This window comes from Triturus cristatus, chromosome 7 (genome assembly GCF_964204655.1).
Source record: "Triturus cristatus chromosome 7, aTriCri1.1, whole genome shotgun sequence".
In the NCBI taxonomy this organism is placed as follows: Eukaryota; Metazoa; Chordata; class Amphibia; order Caudata; family Salamandridae; genus Triturus; species Triturus cristatus.
This window is the reverse complement of record NC_140590.1, coordinates 857753418-857768600: the sequence shown is the minus strand read 5'-3', so window position 1 is coordinate 857768600 and position 15183 is coordinate 857753418. Positions and strand designations below refer to the sequence as shown.

Here is a 15183-nt window from a genome sequence, read left to right as displayed (position 1 = left end):
TTCGCACAAAACCTTTATATTAGAATCTCAGTAAATCCGAGGGACCGCAGAGCCTGCCATGGGCCAGACACCCAGAGGTTATTGTTCGGGGGCTCGGACAAAGAGCTGCTGTTACTCCATGCCGGAGTCACCGAGGCGCTGTTACTCGGGGGCTCAGACACCGAGGCGCTGTTACCCCGAGGCTCAGACATCGAGGCGCTGTTACTCCGAGGCTCAGGCACCGAGGCGATGTTACTCCGGGGCTCAGTCCTCGAGGCGCTCTTACTCCGGGGCTCCTCTGCTGCTTCTTGTTGCTCTGCTGACAGTCTGTGGAGCCGCCTCCGGGCAGCTGCGTTATTCCATTCCCGAGGAAATGAGGAAAGGCGCTTTTGTTGGGAATGTGGCTCTGGATCTGGGGATGGATACAAAGGAGTTATCAGAGGGAGGAGCCCGCATTGTGTCCAGAGGTAGGAAGCAGTATTTTATTCTCAATGTAAACGACGGACATGTATACATTAATGAAAGGATTGACAGAGAACTTATCTGCGGGAGCAACAATCACTGTTTATTACATTTAGAGTTGATTTCAGAGAACTTTATGAAAGTGTATGCGGTAGAAGTTGAGATTAAAGATATTAATGACAATTCCCCCACCTTTACTGATGAGCATGTGGTATTACAGGTGCTTGAAATTATTGCACCAGGAATGCGTTTTATGCTGCCCGAGGCACACGACGCAGATGTGGGCGTGTATTCTCTGCAGAACTATCAGCTGAGTGACAATAAACATTTCAGTTTGGATGTAAATAACAGAAGTGACGGCTCAAAGTATGCAGAGTTGGTCCTAGAGAAGCCACTTGACCGAGAGGAGCAGGAAGTTCACAGCTTGATCCTCACAGCCACGGACGGAGGGGATCCGGTCAGATCAGGATCGATGCGGATACAGATTAATGTGCAGGATGTGAATGACAATGCACCCGTTTTTCAGCAATCTGTCTACAAGATCAGTGTATTGGAAAATGCCCCCACGGAAACTGTTGTGGGTACCATCAGAGCTGTTGATAATGACAAGGGATCAAACGCAGAAGTAACATATTCATTTAACAAAATGAAGGAAACTGTTGTGCAGAAATTCAGACTAGATTCTCAGACTGGAGAAGTATCTTTGATTGAAAATCTTGATTTTGAAGAGACTGAATTCTATGAATTTGAAGTCCGTGGAAGTGATGGAAGTCTCTCATCACGATGCAAGGTTTTTATACAGGTCATTAACGTGAATGACAATAGCCCAGAAATCGTGTTCTCATCTCTCCTCAATCAAGTACCAGAAAACATCCCACCAGGAACTGTGATTGCTCGTCTAGAAGTATACGATCGGGATACAGGAGAATATGGGAAGGTTACTTGTTTTGTGTCGCCTAACCTTCCTTTCCAGTTGCATAAATCAGTTGGGAGTTATTACAGTTTGGTAACTGATAGTGTTTTAGACAGGGAAGGGGTTCCAGAATATAACATAACAATAACCGCCACAGATAATGGAACTCCGTCGTTATCGAACACTAAAACCATAACCCTTCATATTTCAGATGAAAATGACAACCCACCAGTATTTCAACAAATGTCATACAGTGCCTACATAATGGAAAATTTAGCTCAAGGAACTTCCATTTTTGCAGCCTGGGCATCAGATCTGGATTGGGGCAAGAACGCCAAAGTCAGTTACTCCATTGTGGATGGATTTATAGAAAATGCACCATTGTCGTCTTACATATCTATCAATTCTGAATCTGGTGTTATTTATGCACTACAGTCTTTTGACTTTGAAGAGTTCAGAGAATTTCAAATTCAAGTGAAGGCGCAAGATGGTGGTTCTCCATCTCTTATGAGTAATGTCACCGTGACATTCCTTATACAAGATCAGAATGACAACTCCCCTGAAATATTATATCCATCAACACCCATGGATGGGTCCTCTGGTGTGGAGATGGCACCTCGTTCATCTGAACCAGGTTATCTGATTACAAAGGTGGTCGCTGTCGATGCTGACTCTGGGCAGAATGCCTGGCTTTCCTACCAGCTGCTGAGGTCCACAGACCAGGGACTGTTTACAGTGGGTGTTCACACCGGAGAAATCAGGACAGCTCGCCCTGTTAGGGAAAAAGATGCAATAAAACAATTCCTGGTGGTCTTAGTGAAGGACAACGGGCAGACCCCTCTCTCTTCCTCAGTTACAGTCACCATAGTTTTGGCAGACAGTCTGCCAGAAATGCTTCACGATATAAGTGACCATTCAACATCCACAGAGTTGAAGTCAAACCTCACATTGTATCTGGTGATCGCTGTTGCTGTTATTTCCTTTTTGTTCCTTTTTCTGATCATTCTTCTTTTGGCCATCAGGATTCACCACTGGAGGGAATCTCAGCTCTGTGAGTCATCCGGGGTTAACTTCAATGCGCTTCCTGCCTCTCAGTTTGTGGGCATTGATGGAGTCAGAGCTTTTCTACAGACGTATTCTCGTGATGTATGTTTAACAACAGATTCTGAGAAAAAACAGTGCCATTTCCAAAGTTCAAAGGATTCAAATACTCTTTCAGCAAATCAGAATCTCGAGTGTCGAGGACCACCACTCCTCATTGATGATTTTTTAAGTATAGGCAAAGAGGACAAGCTGTTTATGGAAGTAAGTGTACTTATTCTACGTTCTTTTAATATTAAAATATCGGTCACATTATCTGCTGTACAATGCCAGCTGAGAATAACAAACAATGGTATATTTACACTGTTACGTTCTTTGCTAACTAAAGCATGATCAACTGGCAGTAAACGACCCATTTTAAATTATAGAGCTACTTCCTATTGTTCACAATATTCAGAAACGGTTTGCATTAATGGTCTTCCGTTCTCGAGTGCTTTCAGTAGCTCACATGTAGCAGAAACCAACACAGAGATTTGGAAGCTGATTTTCGAATATTTGATTGTGAAAAAGAATATCACTCTTTCAAATAGCTTCAGTGATTCCCATCTTGATTCAAGCTCGGCCTTATTCACTTGGCAATGTGTTAAAATATTTTGCAAATGTATTACACACACAAATATTTGTATGGGTATGTGCGTTCTGGCAATGCATTAATTATTTGGCACTGACAACTAAATTGTGCATGCATTCTATTTGAGTGGAAGTTCAATATTTTCTGTATAGCAGGAGTACAAAAGGAAATATGTTTTTTGAAATATTGCTAAATGTTACTTTATTTATGTAATGCATTATCATTTCGGCCTTTCCGTTATTCTGTTATTAGGAAGGTGTTTACAGAAGGAACCACTAACTCAATGCAATATCAACCTCTATCGTCTGATCAAAGGCCACTGTATGTACCACTGCCTGAACCCCCACCCATCACACTTTTTAAAAAATTCATTCCAAATGAAGTTGAATGTTTACATACAGCGCCCAATGTGTCTATTTGGATTAATCGGGATTGATAAAAAGGCAGATACCGTGGTATATGGGGGAAAAATCAGCTATACAGCCTAATTTTTGTAAGATTATGCCACCCCCACAGAATGTAATGAAGGGCCCCAAAGTCTCCCATATCTCACAGATATTCATTGCCTTTAGCTTAAAACGCCCCTTTACAGCCCCCGAAGCTCTTCCGGCCACACACAAGGACGTTTTTTCTGAGTGCATTAACTTAATTTCAGAAGCTGTGTCTAATTAACTGGTGCAGTCAACCTGCTTACTTCTTCCTTTCTTAGATACCACAGTTGGTCTTTTTAACATGTTTGTATTGGTCACCCTCGGCATGTGTTTTCATTTGCTATTCTGTTTTTGGTTGTCTGCATCATCAGCGTTTGAAAACAACGTTGATCACAGATAAAGTATAATTCTCATTCTCCTTTGATTAATTTGTTACATGTATCGTGGGTGCATTCAAACAAGGGAGTGCGCTCAGTTTGGTTCCATACATTCGGTATGTCGATATGAAGCAGGCACGTTTTACATTTGTAATGTATTCCGAAGTAACACGTTTATTTCGAGAGACATAATTACTTTTAATAATGGTTTGGAAGTTTTCAGTTGGTTCAGAGAGTTCATTGCAGCCTGGCTGCAGTTACCCTCCGGCCCACTGAGTGCCGCTGTTGTCAAATACTGGGTGACAGCACCATCAGTGTGGAGAGAAGCAGAACCCAGAAGGGCTGAAACCTACTTTTCACACAAGACGCCTAGACTGCGAGAGTTGGCACATTTAAGAAGCGCTCTGGTTCATTCCTGGATTCAAATACATTTCTGGATTCCCTTTTTCAGTTTTCATAGTCTTCTTTATATTGGAATACTTGTGAAAGTCTCTGCAATCTTAAATAAAAGCGCATACACAGGCAGTGCTGACTATGGCTTGGACTGGAACCCGTTCGGGAAGAGGGCCCCCAGGCAGGCAGCAAGTACTGACGTCTTTGTTGTTTCTCTGGGTCTGTGAGACGGTCTGTGCACAGATACAATATTCAGTCTCAGAGGAACTGAAGAGGGGCTCTGTTGTTGGGTACATAGCGAAGGATTTGGGGTTAAATATCGGGCGTTTGCAAGACAGGAACCTGCATATTGCCTCCAATGCAGAGAAGCAGTATTTATCAATAAACCCAGAAACTGGGAACGTGTATGTGATTGAAAGGGTAGACCGAGAGGAGATGTGCTGGAAATCACCGGACTGTTCCCTCAACTTCAAAGCTGCTGTGGAAAATCCACGTATTTTTTTTCAAATAGAAGTCTTTATCCGGGACATTAACGACAACCCCTGAGTTTTTCAAAGACGTCAATTAATCTAGAAATTGTTGAAAGGTCTTCACCAGGGACCCAGTTGCACTTGGCTATGCCCAAGATCCTGCTCCTCATGGGAATCGTCCAGCCTGAACTGCCAAGCCAGGTCCTCCCTGGACCAGAAACAAGCATCCTGAGACTTGTTTCGGGGTATCACCCCTCATCAGCCTGGCTAGCTTGAATCCAGTGGTACAGCGAGCAAGGGACCCACGTCTGGGCATACCCATGGCCACATTGGGCAAACACAACAAGATGATGGCAGAGTGCCGACACTTTATCAACCACTCACCCCCAGTCAAGAGATCTGGGTTAAATCCATTGTTCTTTTGCTCACTATGCCACCCCAGTTTGGACCCAGCCATATGCAAATCAGTCTTGACCTTGGTCTTTGTGGGAGCATTCGAGCCCGAACTGCCAAGCCAAGTCCTTCCCGGACCGGGAACAAGCATCCAAGAACCTAACCTACTTCTAGCTATACCCCTTAAGTAGAAGTGAGCATTTATATTAATGACTATTTAAGGAAAAGGCACAGAAATCAGTAATAAGTGTGCACCAGTTAGTAACTATATGCACTGTGTTCTTTTGGTATATTTTCAGACTCCAGAAAGCAGCTGGGTTGCAGGTATGCAAAGTAATTTATGTGATATTCTAAAGCTGAAAGACTGAAATTGTTGTAATGTTTGTCGATATAGCCTTGGCCAAAGGAATCACACAGAGCTAAGATTGTTTTATTTTTTTCTGCCTTAAGGAAGATGTAGCTCACTTAATACACACAACCCTCTTACCAACCCAGCCAAGTTTCTCAGATCTATGCATGACTTGCTTCTCCACTCGAGGTTTCTTTCTTTGCATCCAGAGATTTGTAGAAATGTTTGTCCCATTGTTTAAAAAAAAAGCATTCCCTGTCCCTGAATGCAAAGGAAAACCTGGATTGCAGAACAAGTCATGCATGGACCTGGAAAACATGGCAGCTGTGCCCAACAAGGACTAAACAGATGCACTTCCTGAGGAGTCTCCTCCACCTCTAATCTAAGTGGTAGGCACACCCTCTATGACAACCATACATTCAGTATTACCACATCTCTATGGGAACTGCAGGAAGTAAGTGATACAAACTAACAACCGAAGACACAAGGGAGAAGGAAACACCACTCACTTCCATGTTAATCAAGCAACAGACATACTAACACATCTGGACACATATTCCCTCTTTACACTCAACCATAAAGCAGACTCACACAACAAGAAATTTCAACAAACATACCCACGATAATTATATACCCCATGCCAAACAACAGGCCGTATGGAATTCACTCTCCTCAAATGCCATCCACCTGATCCTGATGCCCTCTGTGATGCACTGAAAACTGGTACAAAGGTTCCTCATCCCTACCGCAGTACCAGTGGTCATGTGCCCTCACACCCACAACGATTCAAAATACAATGGTGCAGTTTCCTGTCACCTGAACCATACTTATTTCTGGCCCTGAATGTACATACCCTCTGTCACTTACAACCCAACAGTGTGCAGTCCTCGCACGCCAACTTTACTTTAACTAGCCATGAGTTATCTCACCACTAGCCACTGATAACAAAACGGTACAGCATCCTCACAGCTTAAATTCACTTCACCTGTGTCATTGCTTCAGAACGATCAGTGTTCTACTGAATGTGTATGGGCACTCTTGCCTAGCTAAACCTAGGTTGTGCATTTTCCTATATAACACTGTGTGTATGCACAAAATGTTTCCCGGTTCTAAAACTAAAAAGTTGTAATATGCTTGCTAGAAAACTCATTTCACAAGTGGCACCTGTGTATAAACCACATAAAAAAAAACATATTTGTGTAAAAATGCTAGTTGTGCGATTATGAAATCCTAGGTTCAACAAACTTGTTTGTTTTACATTAAGTATATGGTTGATGTGTTGTACCAATATATATAGTGTTCTAAAATAAGCTCATCAGAATTCATGATACCCTCAATTAGCAAATGAGCTGCTATTTCGTTACTGAAGTGCAATAGCAGAAACCTTCCATGAACCGCTCCGCTGTGCGCAATACAGTGCTTTGAGCCACTGGTATATGCAATTGTTGATGAACCTCTCGGACTAGACTTTGACATTACATTCCCAGTAGAAACTTGAGGGTGTCCAGTAAGAGATGTCTGGATTTTCCCGAATTCAGGTTCTCTCCCTAGTGTTTAATCTAGGAGGAGGACTTTTTCGAATAGTTGGAACAAACCGTGTAATTATTTGCCTTTTGACCTTCAAACGTGCCTTCTCTTATCCAATTTAGAAGCTGATTGGAAATAGTATTTTTTTTTTTTAATTAGGAATTTCATTGAGTTGCTTGCTGTTCCCAGTGCCTGGAATCCCCTTTTTTAGCCACTCTAAGTAAATTTGCCGCAATGTGACTGTGGTGGTAACACAACCCTATCCTTCCCATTTACGTGACTTAGACCACTGTAAAATCAGCTAATTTAGGAAATGTGAAGACAGTTCAATATCTGCATTTATATTCCTATAGACTTCCTTTTCCCACCATTACGTAGATGCAATTAGAGTCTCCTGTTCTGTGGCGTCCGGGATCGAAGTAATTGTCGCTGAGCCACCAGTTGTGTCATGCTGAGGTAGTGGTGGACTCCCTCTTTTACTGGACAATTTTGAGCCTCCCATTTGTCGTCACATGCACAAAACAGTCCCTCGATCTTTAGTATGCCCTCTTTAATCACATACAGCCAGTATGTTCAGTTGCATCTATCATGCAATCTAGTTGGAGTGTCCTGCCCACACCGTGTGGTCCTGCTCTTCTTTGAAGGTCCTGCCATTTATTTGATTTAACTTCCACAGATATACTGCTGAATCTAGGCTTCCACTTTGGTCATCTGAATGCTCTTCCTCGAGTGTTGCATTTGCACCCTTGAGATAACCCTTTATAGAACTTATGTTGCTGTTTTTAGAGGTGGGAGTTCGTGGGTTGCATTGTATGAGGTGGCATTGCTCTTTGGGGAGTTTCTTTCTATATTTTCACTAACGTTCTAATGGAGTTTCATTGCTAATGAACCCAACCAAACAAAAGTTGTTCATATATACCCATTGGTCTTGCGCAATCTGTGTAAAGAATGGTGTGTCGCCCATCCAGGAATTTAATTTAGATATTTTCTGGTCTCATGTTCAAACATTGTTCAGACATTGCTTGAGGTCTAAGGCAGAGTTCAGCTGTTATCTGACAAATTAAAGTAAAAGAAGTTTCTGTGTTGCCTGAAACAAGTGTGTGTCCCATTCTTTTGGTTGTTCTAATACTCTAGTAATGTTTGGCGAAGTAGTATTGTAATATTTGGGTGGGAAGATGTGACACTATATAATCTAAAAAATGTAATCTATAGGCTCAGAGTTCTTAAAAACGTTTTTCTATTGAAGTGATCTTGGTCTCAAATAATTTCGTCCTACGGGCCAACAGAAAACTATGCTATTTCCGGTTTACCTTTTTTATGCCTCTAAAATTGGTTCTTATAGGTCTCTAGATTATTTTTACTGTGTCTTAGCCATTACTTCCCTGTAGTCCCAAGGTTCAGATTTAACCCCAGTGGTTTTAGCATCTTCTTCAGCATGAATGTTTACCTTATTGAACCGCTTCCTCGTAGTATCGGTTCCATTGACGAAAGCAGGTTTGAGTCATCACTTTAGATCATTCTTCTCTAGGTAGATTGTGCCCTGGAAAATCAAACACACACAAGGCAACACCCTCTACAAAGGCCAGTGTGCTAATGTGGGCCTCATGTTCTAACATGGAAAATGCCAGTGACATCACGGTAATTGACACCATATGAATACTGGATGGTTTTATAAGATGGTCTAAATATGTCACAACTATTAGATGCCACAGTGGTTCTTGGGCCTCTCTACTGCGACTCTTTCTGCACTCTCCCGAGCCACGAAATGTCTGTGATGAATAACACTTCGGAATCACAGTCCAGCAGTGCGAGGGGTGTGCCCTGTGCTTGTCTAGTCTGCCTCCTGCAAAAATATCTGTGGAATAATTTGAAAGTCTCTGTCCCTGTTCTCTGTCCCTATGCGCTGTCAAACGCAGCGTCTAATCCTTTTTCCAGGATCCACTGCACATTTTCCCTATGCATGTGGCATAGGGAAGAGGAGGCCTGCCTCTTGCTAGTTCCTTTTGGAATCTTGCAGAGGGGAGCCTGTTGCAGTCAGAGTCAAAGAACTTAGTTCTAATCCCCTCGAAACCGAGATAACTGTGTTGACCTTTCTCTAGGACACCATCGGGTGTTGGATACGTGCTCCAAATGCCCCCGGCAGTGGAGGCAAATCAAACGCCCCTTGGAACAGAGGAGGGTGAGTGCAGTTACTCGGGCTCACAGAGACCAACAACACTTTCTGAACCCCTGCGGCTCCATTGCTTTCCCACTCGATGTTCTGGGCAGCGGCTGCGGTCGTGCCACTCTGGACTCTGGCTGTTCGACCAAGACTGTGATGGCGCTACAAGTCCTGGTAGCCTGTCTCACGGTCCAGGCGAACTGCACCGAAGTACCCGTCACTGTCCCGGCTGGTCACGGGAGGTAATGCAACATCACCTAGAAATGTCACTCGCCATCTCCAGCGCCCAAAGCCTCAAATCATGCCTGTAACTATTGAAGGTTCTCTCTCCACGGAAGACCAAAGACGAAGATTCGCCAGGGTCCCATCGCATGTTCCTTAAAACCAAAGGTGTTTGCTGTGCTGCAGGTCAACACAATTCGTGTTCGGGAAACTCTTGGGATGTTAGAGGAAGACAAATACGAATATGACCAAGAACATTTTAGTTAAGGCTATTTCTTTGTGAAATTAGCAAACGCCGTTCTCGCAGCCTGCATCCCATGTACCCACGCATTAGCCAAGAAGAGACGTGCATGTCTCTCCATCCTGTTTTTGTGCCGAGGAGTTATGAAAGTGAAAGTAGAATCTCTGTAGTCCCGGTGAACGGGCTGCTGCAGTTATTGATTAGGACAGTGAGCGCCGCTGTTCCCCCACCAAGGAAACAGAAACCGGGAGCGACCGTGTGGTATAAATACAGCCGAGATAACAGGTCTGAGACAGTCTGTGAATAGAAGGCAAGATCTCTGAAATCTCAGCGCACGTCTGGCTGTCCTGCGTTGAAGATTCGCACAAAACCTTTCTATTAGAATCTTTGGAAATCCGAGGGACCGCAGAGCCTGCCATGGGCCAGACACCCAGAGGTTATTGTTCGGGGGCTCGGACAAAGAGCTGTTGTTACTCCATGCCGGAGTCACCGAGGCGCTGTTACTCTGGGGCTCGGACACCGAGGTGCTGTTACTCCGGGGCTCAGACACCGAGGCGCTGTTACTCCGGGGCTCAGGCATCGAGGCGCTGTTACTCCGGGGCTCCTTTGCTGCTTCTTGTTGCTCTGCTGACAGTCTGTGGAGCCGCTTCCGGGCAGCTGCGTTATTCCATTCCCGAGGAAATGAGAAAAGGCGCTTTTGTTGGGAATGTGGCTCTGGATCTGGGGATGGATACAAAGGAGTTATCAGAGGGAGGAGCCCGCATTTTGTCCAGAGGTAGGAAGCAGTATTTTATTCTCAATGTAAACGACGGATATGTATACATTAATGAAAGGATTGACCGAGAAATTATCTGCGGCAACAACAATCACTGTTTATTACATTTGGAGATGATTTCAGAGAACTTTATGAAAGTGTATGCGATCGAAATTGAGATTAAAGATATTAATGACAACGCCCCCGCATTCACAGATGACCATGTAGTACTGCAGGTCCCTGAAAACACTTCACCTGGAATGCGTTTTGTGCTGCCCGAGGCACACGACGCAGATGTGGGCGTGTACTCTCTGCAGAACTATCAGCTCAGTGACAATAAACATTTCACTGTGGATGTTAATAACAGAAGCGACGGCTCAAGGTATGCAGAGCTGGTCGTGCATAAGCTACTGGACCGAGAGGAGCAGGAAGTTCACAGCTTGATCCTCACAGCCACGGACGGAGGGGATCCGGTCAGAACAGCCTCGATGCGGATAGAGATTAATGTGCAGGATGTGAATGACAATGCACCAGTTTTTCAGCAGTCTGTCTACAAGTTCAATGTGTTGGAAAATGCCCCCAAGGGAACTGTTGCGGGCAGAGTCACAGCTGTTGATAGTGACAAGGGATCAAACTCAGAAATAATATATTCATTCAACAAAATGAAGGAAACTGTTGTGCAGAAATTCAGACTAGATTCTCAAACTGGAGAAGTATCTCTGATTGAAAATCTTGATTTTGAAGAGACTGAATTCTATGAATTTGAAGTCCGTGGAAGTGATGGAAGTCTCTCATCACGATGCAAGGTTTTTATACAGGTCATTAACGTGAATGACAATAGCCCAGAAATCGTGTTCTCATCTCTCCTCAATCAAGTACCAGAAAACATCCCACCAGGAACTGTGATTGCTCGTCTAGAAGTATACGATCGGGATACAGGAGAATATGGGAAGGTTACTTGTTTTGTGTCGCCTAACCTTCCTTTCCAGTTGCATAAATCAGTTGGAAGTTATTACAGTTTGGTAACTGATAGTGTTTTAGACAGGGAAGGGGTTCCAGAATATAACATAACAATAACCGCCACAGATAATGGAACTCCGTCGTTATCGAACACCAAAACCATAACCCTTCAGATAACAGATGAAAATGACAACCCACCAGTATTTCAGCAAATGTCATACAGTGCCTACATAATGGAAAATGTAGCTCAAGGAACTTCCATTTTTGCAGCCAGGGCAACAGATCTGGATTGGGGCAAGAACGCCAAAGTCAGTTACTCCATTGTGGATGGATTTATAGAAAATGCACCATTGTCGTCTTACATATCTATCAATTCTGAATCTGGTGTTATTTATGCACTACAGTCTTTTGACTTTGAAGAGTTCAGAGAATTTCAAATTCAAGTGAAGGCGCAAGATGGTGGTTCTCCATCTCTTATGAGTAATGTCACCGTGACATTCCTTATACAAGATCAGAATGACAACACCCCTGAAATATTATACCCATCAACCCCCACCGATGGCTCCTCTGGGGTAGAGATGGCTCCTCGTTCATCTGAGCCAGGTTATCTGATCACTAAGGTGGTAGCTGTCGATGCCGACTTTGGGCAGAACGCCTGGCTTTCCTACCAGCTGCTGAGGTCCACAGACCAGGGACTGTTTACAGTGGGTGTTCACACTGGAGAAATCAGGACATCTCGCCCCATTATGGAAAAAGATGCAATAAAACAATTCCTTGTGGTCTTAGTGAAGGACAATGGACAAACTCCTCTCTCTTCTACAGTTACAGTCACCATCGTGTTGGCAGACAGTATGCCGGAAATGCTTCATGATATAAGTAACCCTTCATCTCCTGTAGACATGGAGTCAAACCTCACACTGTATCTGGTAATCGCTGTTGCTGTTGTTTCCTTCTTGTTTCTTTTCTTGATCATTCTTCTTTTGGCCATCAGGATTCACCACTGGAGGGAATCTCAGCTCTGTGTGTCATCCAGTGTTAACTTCAATTCACTTCCTGCCTCTCAGTTTGTGGGCATCGATGGTGTCAGAACTTTTCTTCAGGCCTATTCCCATGATGTCTGTTTAACAGATTCAGGGAAAAAAACACTTAACTTCCCAAGTTCAGGCGACTCAAATGCTCTTTCAGGAAGTCAAAATAGTGAGGTTCGAGGACCGACACTCCTCATAGATGATTTTTTAAGCATTGACAAAGAGGACCAGCCATTCATTCAAGTAAGTTTACTTATTTTGCATTCTGTTTTACTTTTTCAAGTACATTAAAAAAAATATACATTTTTAACACCAGTTTTTAAAAGGCAGACAATGAAAATTCTATTTTTAATATGCTTCACTCTTTCTTAAAATATTCCCAAATGGCAAAAAATAAAAATAGTTAAACCATACATCGTGTTAATGCATGTTTCATCATCTAGAATTTAAAAGAAGTGACTGGTGTTAAAGCATTCTGCATAACTGCGGCTGTTTTGGAATTTAAAACGGAGAGAATTTTGAAGCCAAGTCATCAAAATATTTGAGTGCAAATATTACAAGAATGATCGCTCTATCCACAGGAGTCTCAACTTTCAATTTCCGTGCAGTCTGCCTTAAGTTCCTGTGTTGAGCCACAGGGTGCTGCTGTTCTCAAATACGCATGGGGGCGGAGATCCACTGAAGCCCCGTGGAGTCTCAGTGAGCAGTGAGTTGGAGTGAAGCAGAGACTCAACAGGAAGTGCTTCTTCACAGCTATGTGCTTTAGCCAGTTGTTTCCGATTAGGGGGAATTTGAAATGCATGAGAAGCAGCCGGCTTCATTTCACATGAACTCTGTGGGACCATGTACGGACAGATACAGTATGCAAATGCAGAAGAAATTGAGAGTGGTTCTCCTGTGGGAACCCTTGCATCAGATACAGGCTTACATTTTAAGCTTTTGACTGGAAACAATCTACCCGTCTTCTCTAACACTGAGACACTTCATTTTGCGTTTAGCCCCAAAATAGGAACCTGTACATGAGTGACAGAATAGACCGAGGGAAATGTCCGGGGAATAACCTGGGGGGAATAACCCAGCTCTTCTATCCACTCAAAGCAGTGGTAGAAATTCCACAGAGTTTATTGTGGAGATCTACCACAACCGCCTGAGCTTTTAGAGCATGCAGCTCATTTAGAAATTGTTGAGCGCGTTGCTGGCAGCTGGTGTTGCGCTAGACAGTGCCCCAGATGATCTTGATCTTGGCATCAGGGTTACAAGCCGAGTCCAACTCCACACTTTCTCCTCAAAGAAAGCAGAAGCAGTGATGGCTTTAAATATACAGAATTAGTGCTAGAAACACCCTATAAACTGTGAAAAAGAAAGTCACCATCACTTGGTTCTCACTGCTTCTCATGGAAGAAATCCAGTCACATTGGATACTATGGATATTAATGTTCTTGATGCCAATGGCAATGTCCCAGTGTTCAGTCAACAGATCTACAGAACTAGCATTGGTGAAGGTGCAGGCATGTTCTGCCACTGTATTTGAACTCCAGGTTCTCTAAAATGTTTTAATCCAGAAAAGCATACTTTAACATTTGGTAACACTGCTCAGCTGTCCAGTATTTACAGTATGAGAGGTGCCGTACTTTGTGTTTTTGGCAATATTATTTTCCAGTGGGACAAGGCTGGACCACAGTGATACATTCCGGCATAGGCCCAGAATTACTAACCTTTTAGGTAACACAAAAAGGGAATTTGCTGCATTGCGTGACATCTTATAATTGTCTTAGGGCCAAATATTAGTGCCTTGGTATATATTGTTGATGTGTATTGGTGCTGAACAACGCTTGCATCCTGATGTGGGTTTATTTTGATACCTTGTGTTCTTATGGTTACAGTTACATGGAATATACATTTTGGCCACAAACTTTTGTGAGGACGACAAGCTCCAGCCTCACAAAAATAAAGTTGGCAACACTTGAACTTTGAGGGAAAATTCTAGACATTCTTCAAAATCTACTTTATGTGGCTTGCTACCCTAAAATAAATGTAAATGTAAATTGGTACTTGTATAGCGCACTACTCACCCGCAAGGGTCTCAAGGCGCTTGTATGACTACCGCTGTGGAACCCATCCTGGCTTTCCCTGTGAGGTGTCCACTCCTGGGCACCCCCAAGGTGGAGGCCAGGCATCCTTAGCGTTGTGGGGGCTGTTGTGGAGATTAAGCAAGCTATTGCCCAGAGTTGCAGAGTGGGACTACATGATTGGACTAGGCACCGAGGCGAGAATTGTCAGGTCCGTGGAATCTTGAGCTCAAGACCCGCCGAGGCGGGGAAGTGAACCCTGGTCCCGGGCCAGACCTCTGCATCAGGGTCTGCCGCTCTAACCATTGAGCCACACTTCTCCACAATAAAACTTTGAAACATAAGTAAACTTTACCAATTTTGCAAAGTTTTTGAAAAAAGTTCTCAAAGTTCGCAGAGGGGAATCTTTACAACTTTGCATGCTCATTTGTAGTTTGTTGGGGATGATGAGCTCTCTTTGTGGATTGTGCTCTAGGAAAGCAGTTAATTGCTATATATATGGCTTTTTGTCTTCTGTTGGATGCATCTGGGTGTTGGATGGTTTGTATAGCGTGTTAAGTTGAATATTTGAGTTCTATTTAAAATGTTGATGTCTCTGTGTTTGTCTCTGTTCTAGAATGTAATATATATTACTTTTGGTGCTGTGCTCATTACATAAATGTTTGCGGTGGTATGTTAAGTGTAGTATGTTTAGTTTGCTCAGTTGGATCACAGAGTTATATTGTAGGCACTGAGCATGTGCCTTTGAGGATGGCACTGTAGAAGAGAATGTTATCCATTTG

The 15183-nt window shown here is 43.4% G+C and overlaps 1 protein-coding gene and 1 pseudogene across 1 annotated transcript in view; both read left to right on the top strand.

Annotated features, from left to right (window-relative positions):
- The first annotated feature begins 118 nt into the window (after window positions 1-118).
- Window positions 119-9616, top strand: LOC146810719 (protocadherin gamma-A11 pseudogene; annotated as a pseudogene).
- A 283-nt stretch (window positions 9617-9899) lies between these two features.
- Window positions 9900-15183, top strand: part of LOC146810716 (uncharacterized) — a 240429-nt gene continuing 235145 nt past the window's right edge. Inside the window, exon 1 of the mRNA XM_085614988.1 lies at window positions 9900-12575. Within this exon, the coding sequence (XP_085471114.1) occupies window positions 10008-12575 (2568 nt within the window). The 5' untranslated portion in view covers window positions 9900-10007. The remainder of the gene's footprint in view (window positions 12576-15183) is intronic.